The sequence below is a fragment of the Tympanuchus pallidicinctus genome, unplaced genomic scaffold, assembly GCF_026119805.1.
Source record: "Tympanuchus pallidicinctus isolate F22 unplaced genomic scaffold, pur_lepc_1.0 scaffold1, whole genome shotgun sequence".
Taxonomy (NCBI): Eukaryota; Metazoa; Chordata; class Aves; order Galliformes; family Phasianidae; genus Tympanuchus; species Tympanuchus pallidicinctus.
The window spans coordinates 20,707,896-20,730,152 of NW_026294618.1; the positions used below are offsets into that span (position 1 = coordinate 20,707,896).

Consider the following 22,257-nt stretch of genomic DNA (forward strand, 5'->3'; position numbering starts at 1 on the left):
AAATGACAGTGCTTAAAAATGTAGCAACTATACTAATTCTTCTCTCAGATCTATTATTGATAATCTGATTTCATTAAATTTAAATGCATAAGAAAGAAAAATAAAATATTCATCAGGATCATTAAGCGGTCTAAGCAGACTTTTTTAAAAGAAAACAAAGTGATTAGATCAATACAAAATTCTCAAGCATGCTATATATTGTCTCAATATTAAATACAAAATAGACTGGAGGAAAATATATTTTTTAAGAGATTTTTCAGATGATTTTCTCTGCAAGCTTGACAAAGACCAGTAAACACATTATGGAAGAAAAAAAAAAAAAAAAACAACAACAAACAAACAGAAAAAACACCTAATGAATCAGAATATTTAAAAGAATGAAAAATATTGAGGTTTTCTTTTTTCTTCTGAATATTGTTATCAAAAAGTGAAAACACTTTAATAGGATTTTAGATACTAAAAGCCTTCTACCTAAGCAAAGTAGATACCTTGAAACATATGACCATTTAATATTTTTCATTTTATGGAACTCACACAGTGGATATTAATTGGTTCTGTAACAGTTATCATATATTCTTGATTAATGGGGGAGGATATGTTAATGATCTCCAAATGAATAAAATATATTAAAGAACAATCAGGGACCAGATTTTCTCATCTATCAGTGAGAGCAGAACAAGCAGTAATAAGCTCAGAATTCAACAGAAACATAAGAACGGGCAGTTAATTAAACAGTGCCATCTGAGAGGCTACTGCCATGAAAACATTCCAGAAAATGAGTTGTTGTCATTTGTCCTAAAACAGATGAGCAAATTCTTTAATATGAGCATTTTCAAACAAGATATAGCAGCAGTTCTGCTATATCAGCTGAAAGTAGACTGGGCGTTTGTACTCAAATTTGAGTATATGGATTCAAATTATTTTGTGAAATTGGACTATGTGAAATTATATCCCAGAAGTATTTCTGTAGTAGAAATGATCCATTACAAAACAGCATATTAACTTCACCTTTCAGACACCTCCACGCATCTCAGGAAATAGAAAAACTGAATGACAGTGACTTTAAAAAGGAGAGCTACAGCTGCTTCTCTTCTGAAAATATCAAATACAATAAAAAACTTTCTTGACTACATCTATAAAAACTGTCATTAACTAACAGATTTAGATTTAAGGCACTACTCTGTAGATTTGGTTATGTATCACAATATTACAAAACCAATCATTGAAATCAAGACACTCTGTGAGCTGTTGCTCTTTCATAGCAAGATAGAATTTAAATGCTTCTTACCATCAAATACCTCCAGCTCATCAAACTGCTTTTCACTTTGAAACATATCTACAAATATGGAGATGTTATATCCCGGATCAACCTTTATAGTCCAAGAACAGGTCTGAGAGTTGGGATATGTGCCTGGGTAACCTGGACTGAGGATTACTCCGGATGATTCTGTACGGATTTCATTTGCTGGACACTGTGCTAGAAACGACACAACAAACAGAGCAATAAGAATAACAATGAAATAAAGTGTTTCTTTTCCATAGAAAAGGTTGTATTATTTTTTCAGAGAGAGAGATATATATATATATATATGTATATATATATATATATATATATATATATATGCTTCAGATTCTGATTCCAAATGAAAACACGTTAAAACGTATTAGAGATGGAATGAAGAGCAAAGTTCCCGTGAGCACAAAAAGAAACAAGGAGCAGCTTCATAAATCTTGCCTTGATAAAAGAGAATACCAATTACAGCGAAACATCCAAAAACATGTCAGAAATCAAGATGTTTACAGTCAGGAGATCTATATACACTGGTGTGATTATTCACATACAAAAGCTTTCGGGCTTCAGGAATCAAGTCTGTTACAAAACATGACACTATACTGGGACTTTTAGGCATATTAGATCACTTGAAAACACATGTTTTGTGCAGAGTTTATACTGCAAGCAGTCCAAGCCAACCAAGTAAAACCTTTCCAGTTATTATTTTGCCTGTTAGAGGTGTATGGCATCTGGCATGGACTATTTGCAAATGAGAATTATGGAATTAATATAGTTTGAAAAATCAGAGATGAGTTTGCTGAAAATGGTCATAAAGTAACTGTTGAGACATTCTTCACTGACTCAAGAAAATCTGTTACAAGCATATGACAGAAATGGAACCAGGGAAGGAAATGCAGAGATTAAAAAAAAAAAAAAAAAAAAAAAAAAAAAAAAAAAAAAAGAAATTAGAGGTATTTCCACAGTTCCCGAGAAGTGTAAGTTGCTAGCTTTCTGTTGGGAAGGAAAAAAAAAATAATAATAAAAAAGAAGAAAGAAAGAAAGAAAAAGTGAGAGGATTAGGAAATTCCACTGAAAAGATAATTTTTAAAAGACACATAAAGTGTATTTTCTGCCTTTGTCTTTCACTTGATTTGCTCTTAGGTCACATCAATTAATTTTGTCAAATAAAGAACATCAGAAACGAAAAGCAGATAAAAGGGTAAGGAAGAAAAGCTTGTTGGCTAGGTTTGAAAATATAAAAGCAAAAAATCTTTTCTTTCAAGAGTAGGTAAAATTCACCAATAATAAGATAAAGAAGTGTGCTAGTTTTCTTGTTCCTCTAAGCTAGTTCTTAAGAACTGGCCTGAAAATAATGTATTTACCACAGGGAAAAATATTCCTTTTGTGAATGTTCTTTCAGACTCTTCTCACATGTTTCAGGAGAAACATGATACTGCTTTGTAACAAAAAACATTTATATGGTGGGAGAATATTACAAATCAATAGCATAAAGTTCATAAAATTTCCTTCCAACACATCATCACATGTAAACAACTTAAGACACAGTGCAGGTATGGCTTATTTCCTCCACATATGCTATCATACTCACTTTACTAGTGGAGTCGAAAACCTTAGTAACAGAACAATTTCCAAGAGGAAAAAATACTATTTATGTTAAAAACAAACAAAAAACAAAAAGAAACAAACAAAGAAAAACCTCTGATGTGTATCAATGTAAGAAAATTCAAGTTAAAAATAAAACTCTCAAGTCTTCTAAAGTTGTAAGCAGCTTAGGGCTTCTCCTGTGTTAGTGCAGAGGCCAAGTCTCCTACTACAGCAAGTTATAGAGACAAGAACTTTCTTATGGCTGTTTCCCTGGACAAGCGATCCCTTCCGATCTCAATCACTCACAAGAAATATATGACAAGACTTTACAAAAGGAATATTCTGGCAGTTATACAGGGAGATATGAAGAAAGTGTATTGCTCCTTTGCAGCTTTGTGGGTTGAATGGACAGCCAGGAGATCCGACAAATTGGCAAAGCTCACTGTGGCAATCTTTGGCTCACTTTCTTTACCAGGGCAATCTACTCACCAGATTCCCCTACTTAGTAGCTGATTGCATAATTTGATCAGTACAATTGAAGCTAGGCTTGAATATTTACAAGATTCACATGATTGAAGAGATAACATTGAGGTAACGAGATACCAGGACAGTGAGAACATTTCACCTTGCTCAGTAAACAAAAGTAGCATCCAATTTCCAATAGCATCAATTATCAATATTTATTAATATAATAAAAATAATTCCACAATGCTCTGTTCTATACATTATACCCACAGCTGAAAACAAAAGTCTGTAATTTAGATCGTTTGTTCTCAATTAGCTGTCACTTGTAGCAAGGCAAAACAGAATACTCCCAAATACAAAGTCACATTAATTGCTTCAGGTAAGGCAAAAATATTGTTTATTTTACTTATCAGTCAACTAACACATTAATGTTATACTCATCAGCACTATATCAGATATCTGTCAGACTCTCTGCCACCTAAATTACAGGGTGATTCAACTCTTTACACATTTAGAAACTTAGTAATTGAGGTGAAGCTCACCAGTCAGGAAACTGCAGACGCACAATTAAAACTGAAGAATCAGAAAACATTTAATTGTTATATAAGTTCGTCTAATGTATTTCATAAATAGTTATTGCTAAATGTTTTGGCATGATAATAAGGAAAAAGGTATTCAAAACAAAATAAAACAATTTCTCCAGACATACTGGAGCATATAAGCAAATTATTTAACATTCATTTTTAATCATCTAATTGCAAATGTACATACAGAGCACTGTTATTAGTTAGTTTGCATGAATTTATGCTTACAGGCACGGCTTATAGGAAAAAAAAAAGCAAAGAACAAAGATTTTTACATTTTACAGAGGTATGTAATTGAGCATGATGGAGCAGTGAGAAAATTCTGTTGCATAGCATAATATACAAATTTCAAGAAACACATTACCTAATATGATTTTTGAAGAAATTTCATTAGGCTGTTTTAATAAAGACCTAAGACAAAGCTTCTTGACTTACCTCTCTTTTCTCATGTTTCCTATGGAAAGAATATGGTGGTGCCCTAATACCTGAGGTCATGACAAAAGCTCAGCATCTTGCTAGCAAACTAATTTATGCACAATGATGATCTTTTCTGTAGGGTTCTTAGGGTTCTGCTCTTTGGATAATACTTAGAACGTTATCATGGCACCAAGCATAATGAGAAAGCCTGTACTCAAACTGCCCAGTGCTCTGGCTTTTCTTTAAACAGGAAAGGAAAGAGAGCTGTAAGAAAAGTATGGCATGATAAATTACAGCTGCTCTGAAAGTCATGAATTCAGATTGATGTAGAAGTGGTCACTGAAATTGTTTTTTCTTGCTTTTTAGGTATGTCAACAAACTCGTTTTTTACACAATTTCCTAGAACCTGGTTTTCTATCATACAAACATATTTGTCTACTACAACATAGTGACAAGGCTCAGGAAAATGAAATATTTTTTGAAATTATTTTTTAATATATTTTTTTGAAATATATTTTGACCAAATGTGAAGCTAATCCAAATAAAGACATAACATAAACAATCACAAACTACAACTGATAAAATGCAGAAATACAATAAAGCATTCTGAAAATTGTTTGAAAAACAATGCAAATTACATAGCAAGTAGCAATTTTTCCAAGTCTATTTAGGATCAGGTAGCACTGCAGTTCCATAACCCATTACCACAAAAGTAAAATTTGAGATGTACTGAGAAAGCTGACAAAAATTATTAAAGATAAGAAATATATTCTGGACTGTAGAATCATGCCATTAATATAGTGAATAGAGAATAACTCAGCACTCTTTGATTCCCTGAAAAAACTTGAAGAAAGGCTTGAAGTGAAAACAGAAAGTGTTGGCTTCAAATCAAACATAAGGGGAAACTTCTTCATGCACTACATAATTTAAACCTATAAAACTTTATGAATTTAAAACATTTGCATTGTTAAAAGTGGGACTGAATAAATCCAGTAAAGAACACCCTACAGGATTCAAATTAGCCTGAGTAGCTTAGCTACAGTTTGTTGGAGGTCTTAATTCATTTCATGCTTGCAATGATCTTATGATTGTCACTAAATCATTATTGGCCAGTGCCACATATGGATCATGACATACAGGGATTTCTGGTCTGATCTGTTCTTATCAATTGTATCTGTTCTTATCAATTGCATGTTCCCTTTTCTGTTGTTATTTGGTAGGAAGTGCACACTGTCCTTAAATCACTTTTAAATTAGCATTTCAGTGTTATCTGTTGCATATACGTTGTTACTTCAAAATACGGAATATGTTTCACTGATACTAACACATTTCTTTTAAAAGTAATCAAAATGTATTATGAATATGAGAATCTTTTATCACATTTTGACTTACTCAGAAATAAACTATGTAAAAATTTCAGTAATGGCATCTCATCAATAATGTTCTTCCCCCACAAATTTTGAAGCACTTCACTTTTTAAAGCTTCTCAAAGACTGAAGAAAAATCTTTGCTTTGTGTGTGAAATAGTATTAAGTCATTTAAATGAATTGAGTTTCAGTGTTTCAGAGTTTCAGTGATAATGTAGTCAAATGAGGCTATTTTTCAATATACACGTGATAGTGTCTTTGAAAGACAATTTTCATTTTATTCTAAACACTGGATATCTATCCAAAAATTTTAGAGATCAATTCGAAATTGATATGTACTTCTGAGAAACTGAAGTAATAAATGAAAACTGTTCTTTTAAAAATTAGTGAAAACACAGTGACCTAGAGTTTCATATTTAACATTTAGCAAGATAAAATAGAATGCATTATAATCATATGAAGTCCACACAAGCAATTATTTACCTTCACAAACTGGAGAAGATCCTTCAAACTGCAATTGTGTATTCAGTTTACAGGTTAAAATATCTTGTCCAACAAGAGTAAAACCAGGATGACATTTGTACTTGACAAAATCTCCTGAAAGAGTTATTAACAAAAGTAATAATAATAACAATTAAAAAAAAATAGAAAAAAAAAAAATCTTGAAGTTTAAAATGAAAAAGAAAATTTCAAACAGAAGTATACAAATATATCAAGTGAAGAGTGAAATATATTAATAGTTTTGTTGAAATTCAGATGAAAAGATAAGAAAGGAGACACAATACTATAGCCACTATTTTATCACCTATTCCAAAGTCATCATCTTCTGTAAACAAATCAGCATGAGGAACTATTGGTGGAGGCTGGCATTTCTTCAGCTGATATGCTGCAAATTTAAGTGAAAATAAGATTAAGTAATGATATGTTATTTTACAGAAAAATAATTTCATATTTACACCTGTCAAATTACTAAAGCTATACTATACAGTACTAGACAGTACCACTATACTAAACATTTTCCAATTTAAATGCCATGGCATTACACACACACACATATAGAGAGAGATAATATATTCATTATCAGTATAGATAGTATATTACTCTGCCTACATAGTTACAGATACATCGACTGTCAGACTGAATGCAGTAGTGATGCTTATGAGGATGCATTTACAGCTACAAAGCTGCTGTTTTATATGGCTGCCTTTACAGCCCATCATAAGGCTAATCACAGATTATTTCAATTTCCTGGAAAATCTGTAAATATCAGTTACATTTCTGGCTAGTCATATGAATTCTTGATTTAAGCATATTGGAGAAACAAAGGTTTCTCACTTAAAGGTATATATCTTTAAAAAGAAACAGTAAAAGTACCAACAACGATCATAATGCTTACAAGTTAAACAGCAGCAATGCCTTTAAAACAAAATTCTTTCTCCTCTCTTCAAATGTTTCAAAAAAGCATGAGCAGTATCCTAAGGGATATGGCCAGTTCAGTAATTGAGATTGACCATCCCCTGTAGTTTGCTGCACAGACACAGTCCTGGAATGTGTGAGTCCCCTGCCTGATGTCTAAAGCCTGGTACTTTGGTCTTTGCTCCTCAGACAGAGTCTAGACATGAGGCTGCATCACATCCTTTCTTTTTTTTTTTTTCTTTCTTTTTTTGTGAGATAGACATAGAGAAGAAAAAGACTGCAGAATCTGAGTACTAATTCCGTGAAGACTACTCCATGCAGATAGATATCTTCACGTACACTCTATGCTACTGTCTCCTGTTCTTGTGAATTAATTCACTCTATATTTTTTAATATCAATCCAAAACATAAACAAATTAATATACAAAATCTGAATGATTCAGAGTTAGAACTCAGAATTAGAAGTAGAACTGAAATGCTACTTTCATATCTGACTTACAAACCTAATTTGCTTAGTTTGCAGGTGAGAGGCCTAGCTTGCAGGGCCACATCTACAGCCATGACTTTAACTTTGAATACAGCCCGTTACTACATAATAAACTTAAAACTGCTGTTCAACACTCCAGTGCCATCCCATCAAGATTTCAATAAGCAATCCCTAAATTAATAAGCTGGTGAAGATTTTTGTTGCAGCAGTATAAATTAATTGATAAATAAATGGGCTAAGTAAATTAAACAACTCAAAGAATGACATTAGATAGCAGTGATTAATATTAGCAGTAGAACATCATTTATTCATTGTAAAAATGAATTTTAAGATATTTTTAATGTGCTGTTTTAAAAACTAATCTATGCCATTATTTTTTAAATAGTAGTAAACTTATGAAGCCATGGTAAGCCCTGTAAATAGATTTAATCATTACCTCCCATCGTTAAAAATTCTTATTAAAATTCACTTATTGATTGTGGTAATTAGACATTGATCACATAAAACAAACTGACCATGAAAATTGAGAACAAAGAACCCTCCTGTTGAAAAATCACTGTGAAATTTGAGGAGGACTTGATTAGTAGAACTGTAAGCTGTTTCCAGAGCTGTGTTCCCACTGAACACTCCCAGCTGAGGTGAATTATAGTCAGGACCATCCCTAGAAAAGCAAACATGAAAAATCAGTCAAAGACACACAATAGCTCACATTTAAATTAAAAGTCTCTTTTCTCTATAATGTAAGATTTTTTTTTTTTATGAATGTCTTTTCTAATGATTTAGAATACATTTGTTTTTATTTCTACAAATATAATCTTTTTATATTCAAAACCTAGTACTTGAGAAACCAAGAGTAATTTATGACTGTGTTTCCATAGGTAAGAAAATTAGTGATGGACTTTTTAACATTTGAATTTTTAAAAAAGCTCTTTATGACATGTATTTTAGATGGCTGGATATTACCTAGAAACTTTCAGAAAGCATTTAGCTTTTGATCTTTCACTATCTTTAAACTAGAGGGTTATTAGTTCACCTACAGCTGCATGGTTGAAAAGCCAAGTATTAACTCATTTTTGTCTCTTTCTATTCTATCAAGCTAATCTCGTTATAAAAAGAAATATCCGTTCTGTGGAGAAACTGGTTGAAGATTTTTAAAAAGGATATATCATGTATACAGCTTGCAATACAACTTGGATTTTTTAAAAATATAATTTGAATGAATTATTATTTTCTTGTTCAGTGAATCAAGATTATCGAGGCTTCCTATTTCAGCTCTAGTATCAGTGATGGTAAGAAAAAATGAACTACAGCAAATTTTACATAAAAATATATTTTCAACTTCCTACTGCCCTGTAAATAATTGTCAAAATAAAGAATATTGAATAAGAACCTCACAATTTACTTGAAGAAAACACATTTCTATAATCTCTATGTCAAGTTAGCTACAGCTTTTTTCTTATTCAAATAAATAAATAAATAAATAAATAAATAAATAAAAATGTTTGACCTTTTTATTCAGAAGTAAATGTCATATGTATAAATGACATAAAAACAATTACACTAAACAGCCTACTCCCGTTACTGATACATCAGAAAATAACTCTAAAGTTATAAAGAAAGCATGCTTGTGATTTATGGACAAACAGAAACTGTGATAAATAAGCTCTAAAATAATTATTTTAAAATGTTGACTGAAAGAATCTAACAACCAAGGGATTCAGCACATTGTATAGCTAAATATGTTCAAAAAGTTGGCATTATTTTATGATTTAATAGCTTAAGCTTACAAAAGAGAATAAGCAATCCAGCATTCTTTTTGTTTACTATATCAGAGAGGACAGAACTAACTAGGATGCGTTTTAGACATGAATTCCATGTTAATGCAAATACAAATGTTAGCTATATTGTGGTTTCATAAACAGTCACCCATAACTTTTATAACCTAATTCTATTTTCCCTGTATTATATTTAGCACTATTGTCTGGAAAAAACTCACCCTACTCAGGAATAAGTACAATAAAACTGGACCAGCTGGCAAATAGAGGCAGCTGACTCAGAAAAGAGTAATCTACATTCCATATTCTGTGTAAGCTATCTGCAGCACATAGGAGAGAGAGGTCACTTTGCATGTAATGTGGAGTGAAGACTAGGTATGATTATAGTTGAATACTTAAAAACTTTTTATCAGAGACATCATCATATGCCGTAAGTTTTTATGAAATAACATTGGCAGCCCTGAGATCTAATTTTCCATCTGGAAACACAAAACTGAGATGAGTTTAGGAGACAATAAATACAAGCCTGGGGAGTGGGAACATAGAGCATGAAGCTCACAGATGTATAGTGCTGAAACCCTCGTTTGGAAATATAGATAATATGGTTATCTGCCTTACTAAGAGATTAGAAAAAATTGATTAATGCCTAAATTAATTAACACCTAAAAAATGTCAAAAGCTTTTTGCTGCAAGCAACATATATTGCCTTCTATATTGATGGAACACATAATTTAACATGATGGAGCTTTTTTATATCACTTTGACCTCTTGCTCTCATTTGGAAAACAGGCTACACATAGCTACTGTAAAATAACTTGTATCTTCCCGTGCACATTGAGAAGCACAAAAGAACTGAATGGTAATTGAACATGTTTCAAAGTGCTTTTAGAACAATAATATTATGTATTTATACCATGATATATCATGTTAATTATTTACACGTAGAGTTTCTTGTGTATGTGATTCTTGAGCATGACAATCTAAAGGGCAATACTAAGCAAACACCAAAGCTTGGGATAGTGAGCGTTTAACAAATGACTGAGAAAGAAGTCATATTAAAAAAAATAAAAGAAAAAAAAATCATGTACCAAACAGCAATGTAGTCATTCACAGGTTCAGTTTGGAGTAAAGTAAAATTTATATAAATCCCATGGCCTGGAGGAACAACAATCAACCAAGTACAGTCCTTGGAATTAGGGTATTCATCTGGAAATCCTGGGGAATAAACTGTACCATTCTGAGCAGACACATTATAGCCACAAGGAGCTGAAAAGGAAACAAAAAATTAATAAACACTTTTTTGAGTTAGAAGTAATATATCAAAATGTTTCCAAATTCTAACAGCTCCACTGAACAATACCATCTAGGTCTTGAAGACAGTATCTTTTCCTTGGTCGCTTGCTTCTCTGAGATAAAAAGTACTGATATTTCTACGAAATAAGTTTTCCCAATGTGCTTCAGGTTTTATTGCTTAGAATCCATCAAAATCTACTGGAGATGCTCCCTCTATTGAAACAGTTAAGACACATTTAAAAAGTGGCACCTTCAGTTAGCTAAGGCAGAAAATATATAATAGCATCTTAGAACGATAGAATCATGAAGATTGCAAAAGACCTCCAAAATCATCAAGACTAACTGTCCACCTACCACTATTACTGCCCTCTAAATCATGTCTTCAAGAACAACAGCTCCATATTTCTTGACCGCCTTCAGAGACTGTGACTCCACAACCTCCCTGTGCAGCCCTGATCTCTTTCTGAGAATATTTTTTTCCTAATATCCAATCTGAACCCCCTCTGGCACAATTTAATGTCATTCCATCTTGTTCTGGGAAGTTGTTACTCTGAATTTTGGGGCCCTGGTAACCTAAGCTGATACCTAATCTAAGCTGTGTGCACATAAAGTCTCTTCCTGAGAGAGAGCTCAAGAAGGTGGGCTTGTTCAGCACTTCAGATCTGAAACCCAAGGGCCAAAACCACCCTTGGACCCAGTTTCTGTCCCTCAGGTAGGAATCTGTGATTCCAGCTTGTTCCTGGATCTGTGTGCTGTTTTCTCACTGTACAGAGCAAGTGATTTTCTTAAGTTCTTCTGGTGCCCTCCTAGAAATGTTGTGCAATACGTTCATTGAGATAAAGCCAAGAAAAAAAAACTCTGGAGAAATTATGTTTTAGAACAGATTCATGGATTCACATCTCTCATGCCAATCACAGCATGCTATCTCAAGTTGCTACAAGGCTTTCCATTCCCTAATCGCAAAAATAAGCATGAAAGATAGCGTCAGTAACAAGATAGTCATTCAGACTGGGTTCAATTCTTTAAATAGATAATTACATTCTCTCTTTTTCAACTCAGTCTTGAGAAAATGACTGATTCAGGATGCAGGCATGGTAGACGTATGGCCATTATATTGTACAGCAAAGACCTTAATTGCACTTGTGGAAATCCAGTCTATCTCTGGAATTTTTCTCTGTAGTTCACAGAACTATATGAACTTCTGTTATTACTATCAGAGTTCCTATGACTGTCCTTCAGACCCATTTTCATTTCATTTTCTCTTCTTAACATGATGAAAAACGAAAGGGAAAAAAGCAAAAGGAGAAAAAAAAAAAAAAAAGGAAAGGAATTTTTTAATAAAAGGAAAAAAAAAAAAAAGAAATAAAAGGAAAATGAAAAGGAAAAAGGAAAAATAAGAAAGGACTAAGAAATACAGTCGTGTCACATTTCCTGTATCATTTACAGCAGTTATGATCTGTTATGATCATCTTTCTAGCTGACAGGTAGCCCTTTTTGGATGAATCCTATAATAGCCTCTGGTTATACAGGATAGGTGAACCAGAGACTTTCACCCATTCACACCCCAATTCACCTTCTATATCCGTACTAATACTAGCTAGCAAGATTCATTCAGCACATCTTCCCATCTCAGAACATATGCTTCTGAACTATAAACCAATAAAGGAAATAATGTAAGGATAAAACAAGATTGTTTTTATTTCCAATTCCTTGTTGCAAGCACAGGATAAGTCAGCTTTACTGGTTCTATGATGAAAATGGAATGAGCCAATTTTTCACTTTTCTGTCAACCTGTACTTTTTTGCCATGCTCAGATAGCTACTCTTTTCTATCCACAGTTCCTCTCATTTAAAGCTAAAACTGCTTGAGACTTACACAGTACATCAAAAAAACCACTTCCTTACACTAATATAGTGACAAGTTGAAAATCCTTCAAGTTCTGGTTAAGATGCAGGATTTTTCTGATTGAAGCTTTATATTTAAATATATTCTGTGGTCATTATATTTCTGATTGGTTTATTAATACCCATGATTGAAGATATTTTTAAATTTTAAAGGCAAAAGCCTTCAGGGTTCTCTTATACTGCACAAAAAAAGCAGCTTAACTGTATCTCACTAAAAATAGACCAATTTCTCTTATATCATTGTTAGACAGATCAATAAAGTATCAAATGTGACATAGACAAGCATCAGTAGAATAAGCAGTACACACAGATGTTGATTGTGTTCTCCAAAGATCCTTAAACATCACAGGAAACAGATGATTAGAGAGAAGTAATGGACTACATTTCATCTCAAACTCCTTACTAAATATTCTATGTGTGTTCAGTATTCTTTTAGAAAGTGTTTTGCTCTAGGTATTAAAAATAGAGTAAGAAATAAAAAAGATACAAAGCTGCTAAGCCTCTTAGTGCTGAATTTATATCACTACTCAGGAACACCATGTAATTATTATAAGTCCTTTTAAGACTCCAATGATGTCTTCATTTTGTATTAGACTTAAAAACAAAACAAACAAACCAACAAGAAAAAAAACAAAAAACAAACAAAAAAACAAATACACAAAACTAACAATAAAAAATACACCACCAACAAAAAAGCAAACACATTTTTTACATTGTTTAAATGAGAATCATGATTTTCAGACAAGTCTCTATGCTTTAATTAGTATTCTACTAGTAACTCTAACTGTTCTTTTCACCCTAGCACTGGAACATACATTAATAATATTCCATCATCATCCTTTTCACTCCTATATTACTCTTTAGAAGATAATTTTACACATTTATCTTGAGAAAGAATATATATTATACTTTGCTATCAGTGTGCTTTTACCATGGATCATCTTGTTTTTTAAAAAATTTAAAAATTGAATCCCCAAATCAATCTCCTTTGAATAAAAGTAAGTTCTTTAAACGGACTTTCCTCATCTTTGATTTTTTTTTTTTAAGAATTAAAAAATAATATTTTTTTTCTAAAAACAAAAGGAAAAATAATTTTTAAATTGCTATTTTTAAATTAAAAAGTCACTTGGAGCTGCAGATCACATTATATGAAATATACAACTGGAGTGCTCAGGAATATGCTTTAGCCTAAAGGAATCCTCTAAAATAAATACAGAAATTAGATGTAGTAGTCAACAGAAAGAGAATCTCTCAGAGCAACACAACAGGTAACATAAAAAGAATGTTACTAACACTTTTAGTTACAAAGTCCAGAGATTACATTTCCCATCTTTTATATAAATATGCCAGAAGAAAAATTTTAAACTTTCCCAGAAAAACAGAAAAAATATATATATATCATTATGAGTTATAATCCACTACTATGACAAGGACGTAATGTACTTTCACATTGCATATCTGTAAGGAAAGTATATGCTCAAAGAAATATATTTTCTCCTGCCTTTCCAATCTTTTTCCTTTGAGATGCATGTTTTTATAAGACAGCTTGTGCATTCTATTGCTGTCTATTCATAATATAATGACAGCTACAATTTATTAAAATGAAGTCATTATTTAATAATTACTTTCAGTGGTATTGTTAAGATCTCTTTTTTTTTTTTTTTTTACATATTTTCTGTAAGGCAAATTAATATTATGAAATAGGTTTTAAATTATTAGCATAATTCATTTGAAATTCATGTTCTTGAAAAATGCACACAGTTTCTTTCAGTAGTTCTTTTTAAGAAAACAGGAAAAAATGGAAGACATCAGAATAGATTGACTTTTGATAGTAGTAGTACTCATAGACTATATAGAAGTCACGCATTCTCTCATATGCTAGAAACTTTCCAGCACCATTCAATATTGGAAACACTGTCTATAAATGCAAAACAAAGTACGTTTCTGGCAATAAAACTGTCCTTTAATATGAAAATAAAACAAAATTTATTAATCCCATATATTCAGAAATGTACGACTTCCTAATTGAACTGTTGATGTCATGATCATGGCCTTTCTCATTACAATATAAATGCTCAACCCAGACATTAGTTCCCATTGTCTTTTCCAGGAAAAAACACTGATACTTGTTCATTTCATTCATCTTTATGTAAACCTGTTCTCTAAGGCATCTTCTCTTAGTGCAGCTATACTGCCACATGATTTTATTTGATCCTTAGGGACTTACCAAAGGAGACAGGCATGAAACTCATATTCCAAAATATTTCTTAAGTAAAAAAGCCCAATTTCCTTCAGTATTTTCCAGGAGCAGAATGCATCTTTCCTTTGGGATATTTAAGAAGCTAATCTAATTCATAAATTAACTCTGAGAAAAAAAAAAAAAAAAAAAAAAACAAAACAAACAAACAAACAAAAAAAACTTCTCTTTTTTAGGAAGAACCAGCAGTTATTCCTTTCCCTACATAGATTGGGGCATAGGTCCTTTCAAAAAATTTTTATTCCTTATAATAGGAGAGTTTTCGAAGAACTGGGAGTTACATGAAAGCAAATGAATTTCCATTCCTGTGCTCTCTTTTTGAACTAGTTTTTGACCTAAAATGTGTTACTCCATTTTTTATTATTATTAATTATGTCAAAACTACTATCTGTAGTAGCACTGTGAATATTATATAGCAAATAATGAATAACTCTGAACAAATACATCTACTTCCTGTGGGGAAGAAAAAACAAATAAACAAATAATGTTTACATATTGGAAAAACAGAACTATTAAAATGCATCGGACTACACAAAAGTGTATGCTTTAGAAACTCTTAGTACTTCTAAGCTATAACTTCATGTTCTCTGTTAAATTCTTCTAACTGTGCTCACGTTAAATAAATTGTACATGATACAGCAGGTGCTAAATGTATGCTACTAGCTATCAGTTCTCCAGGACCTGCTGCCCAAATGATGATTATTTAAATTTATTTTACAGAATTGCTTCCAAGTGACTCTATCTTATACCTACACCTATTTCACAAAATCTTTAACTCACTATGACATAAAAAACAATTTTCCAGATCAGGTTCAAAATGAAATTAGGCAATTTCTCAACAGCTGAAGAACCAAAACAAATCTACATCCATGTCACTCATTATGTTAGCTCTGAGGAACAATATTTGCAGCATATATGCTTCATTAGGATATGTAATTAAACAATAGGTAAATCTTAGTCAAAAGATAGCTACAGTTGTTTTAAATAATGTTCTGTACCAAATCAGCAAAAAAGCACATGCTTACATTTTAACATGGTGTACACTTTTACGATTTTTTGTTTGTTTGTTCCAACAAAAGGAATGGAAATGGTATAACTCACATTTAAATTAAAACATTTATAAGAAAATGGCGTTTCTGTTTTATTTGCATTTACTAGTTTTTGAGAACTGTATCAGTGCTGGAGGATCTTTACACCATAACTAACATTAACACTTTTCTTGTTTGACAGATTTACCTTCAGTAATTTTATTACATTTTTCACTTTCAGGTTTCTGTAATAATCACTTCTCCTTTTGTCCAATAGGTTACATTTATGTCTTCTCCTGAAGTGTGTCAGACCATTATGCCTATGTAATAATTGCATAAAAATATGTTCAAAGTAAAAAGAAATATAGATTAATAATTCTTAGCTTACTAATTTTTGATAATATTATATAAATAATGCTTCAAAAATAAAATGGGGATTTAAAATTGCCTTTATGTTTTAATATATATCACGAATGAACAAATTTTATTATCTGTGAAAACGTTCATCCTTAAAAATAATTTTTAAACTGTTTCTTTCTTTAAATCCTTTTTATTTCAAGTAATAAGCAATATTTTCAGCTTCCTCTACATATTTTGTTTACTAGATTTCTGAACAATTTATGGCAGATTGCATAAAATATTTCTGAGTTAGAACTTAGATTTTATGGTTTGACTAATCTAAAATATATTGCATGTTCTGTGTACAGAAGTGTCTTTCCTAACTTGTAATACCCAATCATATCAAACATTCACCCTTCAGTGGAAACCTGCAACACCATTAACTTCTTGTTATGATAGAAATCAATCATTTATTTCAATCTGCTTTAATTCTTCCTTGCTGGTTGTTTAGCCACAAACACACTTCAATTCTACAAAATGATACTGTTTCTTCATAAAATCCTGCGTTAAAGTCTCTAACTGAAAGGCCAGAAATTTTTGTTTCGGCACTTCTATCTTTTAGATTTTTATCTAAAACCTAAAGTCCAGGTAAAAGCATTACTTTGGAAAATTTTAGATGCTACACTGCACATTGCCCTACTCAAAAGAAATGAACAAAATCACACACGAAAAAAAATACTTGAAAAAAATCGTTTGTCATAATCAATAAAACACTGAAAAATACTATTAAGAACTATAAATCACTGCTAAGGAATATGACTGACAAATATTATCTGGGCCTTAGCTTTTTATGTTACAGATTAGTAAAAAGTGCAGTTCTTCAGCAAAACCTACAGTACAAGTAAGTACTGTCAGTTCTGAAGCAAGCAAACTATCAGGTTACCTTCACATCTGGGGAAACGGTAGTTCCAATTCCTGTTGATCCCATGTTGGCATGTGAGAACAGGCTGCCCTCTCAAAACATATCCAGGATAGCATTCAAATGACACTGACTGACCTACACTGTAATCAGAGTTGACTATATATCCATTCAAAAAAGGAGGAGGATCTGGGCAGTTCTGTAACTCGTAAGCTGGAAGAGAAAAGTATTTTTTAATACTTAGTCATCTCTCAAGAAGTAGCCATTAATATAAATTCCATACTGCATTTCATAACAAGTTAACACTGTAATGCCAAAATTCAGTACCAGAATGAATAACACACACATCAGTAAGTAAAAAATCATCCATTTGAACCATTTAGATCTTGATGAAGGTATCAGGGAATGAGCTTGAGACAAAGCAAAGGAAAAGTCAAAATCTGGAATAGAATGTATGACTATTTTAGAACAGAACAGAATAATTAATTTGAAAGAGATCTTCAAAGATCATCAAATCCAACTGCCTAACCACAATGTCACATTTGTTTTGGACTTCCTCTATTGTCAGTAGAGGGAAACAAAACATGAAAACCACTTGTACCTTTTAGGAGTAATGGCAGAAAGGAATGGAATAGGATAGCATATAATAAAATAGCATAGCATAAAATAGCATAACATAGAATAGAATGAGAAAAGTTCAGTTGTAAAGGACAGTCAAAAATCACGGAGTCCAATAAATTTCTATACTCAGATCTGGTGCCCATGTTCTGGGAAATAATAGTATTATAATAGGATATCCAAGACACATGGAACTCATTCATTTAATAAACAGGATGGTTATAGTTATAGAGTACACCACTGTAACACAATTTCATGAGTAGATCAAACATTTTCTTAAACCTGATTTGTTCTCCATTAAAATTTGTCAAGTCTAAAATCAAAACAATCTTTTTCTAGGTGCAATCACATTGAATTCAAAAGCTTCACACAATGAAACTAATAATAAATCTGACCAAAATCAGTAAGTGGTCACTTTTGCAGTAATACTGTTCAGGTTAAAATTTATAATTTTCAGTTATTCTTTCTTTTCTGATAAATGAAAATACAATTCATTCCAATTAAGACATCATAGAATCATGGGATTATATCTATTGCTAAGAAATGGTAAAATGATTTAGGAAAATTAATATTTTCATGATGTCTAAAATTAAATTATGTTTATAAAAATGTGCCTATCTAAAGAAAGTTCGTAGTGAAATTTCCTTTTTTTGTTTTAATTAGTATCTAATTATACAACTAGTACCAGCATAAGAACTTGAGACAGCTTTTTTTTTCTTAGAATATTAATTTTCTGTTCTATGTGTCATATAGTCAGAATGAATGCAACTGTAGTACAACAAAAACTGTGGTTTTTTTGCAGCAATACGAACAATGTGTAGCAACCCAGACTTGAAAAACTGAGGTTAAGCATGTGTGTTACTATGATGGATTATATTTTATTTGACTGGCAATATCACAGTTTGTACATCAATTAAATTGTAAATGAGTTCAACAATAAATCAGCATGCAATCATAGCAATTGTTAATATTTTCACAAATAAGCAGTACAGTAACTATTCTAATAATGTATAAGATTATCATTCATTCATTAAAATGTTATGAAATGTAGCATTTTCACAAGTCACTGAACTTTTCTGTATGTATTATGTTATTCAAAAATTATCATCCGACCAAAGAAAGGTACATAGAGGACTAATGGGAAAGTACCAAGTCAGTGAAAATCAGCAAGATCCCAAAAATCAACAGAAATGTATGAATGAAAATGTTCCTTCTAGAGATATCTCCATGCTAATGATTCATCATATATAACTTTGGAGTTTATGTTTTCAAAGTAATATTTAATTAATACAAAATAGCATGATAAATATTCAAAGAGAGCCTTTATTAATAACAGTCACTGAGATACAAAGACAATGCGAAAGTACATTTTTGCATATTGGAGGTATGCTCCTTAAAATATTTAAATAATAAGTAGTTCTACAGGAACCAAAAAAAGATGAGTTTTGTAAAAATTGTACGCAGAATCATTTCTAGATAAGCAATTTCAGGTAGATAGGATAAGCAAGTAACTGTCTGTTAAGCACCTATTATTGTGAAAATGAATGTCTTGAATATCGTGAATTCAATTTATAGTTATGAAATACTGCTGTCAGAAGACAGGAAAGTTCAAACGCACAATAATTGCAGTTATTCTATAAACACACAGTTAATATAAACATATGTGCTTAAGTCCATGCTCTAAATGTACAGTAAGAGAGATGAAGATTATACATTTGAAGTACTTTGTTATTTTTTTCAAAGCTAATTATGCTAAATATAACAATATATAAGAGTATTTACTTACTACTATCACTTAGATTATTTAAACAATCCATTTCAGTGTAATGAAACAAAACATTATGTATGCTGTGGTTAAGTGCCTACTTAAAGGAAAACTTGTACTTAATTGCTTCACTGAAGTACTGTCATGTTGCAAGTTGCAGAACTATCCCAAAATCATCAAAGAAATAAGATCAAATTCCATCAAATAACAAAAAACAGGTTTTGTTTCTGTTTTTTTATAATTAAAGCTTAACAATCAGAATTAATTGCTACCAGAAAGAAGATGCAAAAATCTTTATTCTACCCTAATTACAGTTCTTTAAAATCTTGTGTTAAATCTCACTAACTTTTAATAGTATTATTACTCTTGCTATCATTATTCAGATAGCACTATTAAAGCTAATATCATCAACATTATGAATATATTATCAAGATCTTTCAACAAAACAGAAGACAAGAAAGATTATTTAAGATTAAAGAACTTACTAAGATTAAATTATAAAAATATGAAAAATTTACTTTGAAAATAAAATTTTAAAAAATACAGTAAAAGTATACTCTAGTTTTTAAGAAAGTTAAAAAGGAAGATGTGGGCAACTACACACCAGTGAGTCTCACCTCTGTGACTGGGAAGATCATGAAACAGATCTTCCTGGAAGCTATGGTGAGGTACATGCAAGATGAAGACATGATCTGAGACAGCCAGGACAGTTTCACCAAGGGCAGACTGACCAATACACTTCTATGATGGAGTGGTGGCTTCAGTGGACAAAGTAAGAGTAACTGATGTCACTGATCTGGGCTTCTGGAAGGCCTTGAATATGGTTCCTCAAGTTTATAAAATTATATATATATACTTACAGCAGAAACAAACAAACAGCAACCTCTAAAGTTTGAAAGAAAGCCTAATATAAAGGAAATCTGTGAGGAAGATTTAATCCCAGCCCTGTAGGTTGTCAAATATTTGAATTTTGAAATGATCTCTTGTATTGACATTTGGCATTTCTTAGTGCAATATATTTTCCACTGGTGAGAAAGGAATGTAAATCACTCAAAGAATCTAATTGATTTTCTGCTGTCTTGCTTTTATGATTTAAGTATATTGATTTTATGATTTAAATATATTTTCTATGTTACACTAGTATCAGGCTGACTTATTTTGCAAATGCTACAAAAATATATTATACTTCAATGTGAAATTAATTATTTTATAGAACAATTGCATTAACAGACAACTGAGAACACAAACACTCAAATGTTAAAAAAGCTCACAGTTAGGAATACTTAACATTTTTTTGGAGATCGAATGTACCAGCAGTAAAATCACAAAGCATGCATTAATTTTTGAATTAGTTACAAAATCATTTTCTGTGAGCCCCCATAACATATTGTTCACTTCCATTAGTATTTCCTCCTTAGGACAACTTCAAAAATAATATTTTTTAAAAAAGCAATTTTCCAGCAGATTCTTTTTTCATTCTGTCTCCAAAACTCCATCATAATTATCTTTTTGCTAGACAGCTTGTAAGATTTAATACGTTTAAATCATGTTGTGTATGTATATGAATTGGCTTATGCTGTATTTCTTGGAATGCACTGCTCTCCAAATGTAACAAGGTGAGAGATTCTCACCTCATACTCAGCTTTACCGTACACTGAAGTTCAGAATAGAACGAATTCCAGTCATAGGAGCTACGATTCACTTAGTAAAGATTATGTAAATAAAATATTTACCTGTTTCCAATAAAGAAGTGTTAGTCCAAAAGAGAAAGTTACGTTGAAAAAGTTATGTTCCAGAAACATTAAAAGGCTGGAATAACAAACTGTAGCCAGGGATTAAAAGACACAATCCTTCAACCTAACTATATTATTCTGTGTCCTAAATTCTGTAGTTAATTTTTCAGAGGCCATAACATTTATTTCTCCTGAGCTAGCAAATATAATGAGTCATTCCAGCTATATGCCGATTGTCTATCCTAAGCCTGTCATTCATCAACTTGACTTGCCATTCAACCTTCTATGACAGCCTTCTGTGTGAGATCTTCCCCTGCATGACTAGGCTGTTTGCACCTCAGATACTGAGATTCAGCAAATTCAGTCATCTCAGCGAGTCAAATATCCCAGTAAAACGCTCTTCTAAGCACCTCTGATTGCTTTTTCTCTTTGTTGCTTTTCATAGGTGGCAAAACTACACTAAGGATAAATAAAAGCCACAACTCTTATAGATAATATGTTGGGACATCAGAAATAGACTAGAAGCAATCTGAAACAAATGTGTAAAGACGTCAAGTCCTCAGATCCATCTATTTTGCTCTACAAGTTTATTCCTATAGAAATGATAAACAAGGAGAAAAGCAGGACTTTCTAAATATTTGGTATAAATTCTAATTCTTTGCCAAATTCAGTATAAATTTGTCCTATCTAATCCTTTATCAAAATTGGTGTGTGAATACTACATCTGTTTGCAATATCATTTCCTATCAGTTTTATGCACAATCTTTACTTAGTTCTGAAAACCATTTGTTCCTTGTTATTTAAGGACTAAATGCTAGATCTTATTTTAGGTGCCTTAAGGAATTAAACACTGTTGAAATATGTTTCTTGGAAATCACATCAAGTATCAAAAGGCTATTTTGTTTAATTTACCTGGGCAGTGGGAGGGATTAATTCAGTACGTTGCTTTGTCAGCCACTGAACAAATTAAGCTTTTTTTTTTTTTTTTTTAAATTATTGTCTTAATAGATAT

General features: G+C 31.6%; 1 protein-coding gene across 1 annotated transcript in view; it reads right to left on the minus strand.

The window, feature by feature from the left end:
* The window catches only part of CSMD1 (CUB and Sushi multiple domains 1), a 984,784-nt gene that overhangs the window by 75,882 nt on the left and 886,645 nt on the right, over nt 1-22,257 (minus strand). The window contains exons 42-47 of the mRNA XM_052696996.1: nt 17,154-17,342; nt 10,478-10,655; nt 8,130-8,275; nt 6,517-6,597; nt 6,195-6,308; nt 1,289-1,477 (exon numbers count right to left, since the gene is read on the minus strand). Coding sequence (XP_052552956.1) covers nt 1,289-1,477; nt 6,195-6,308; nt 6,517-6,597; nt 8,130-8,275; nt 10,478-10,655; nt 17,154-17,342 — 897 coding nt within the window. The remainder of the gene's footprint in view (nt 1-1,288; nt 1,478-6,194; nt 6,309-6,516; nt 6,598-8,129; nt 8,276-10,477; nt 10,656-17,153; nt 17,343-22,257) is intronic.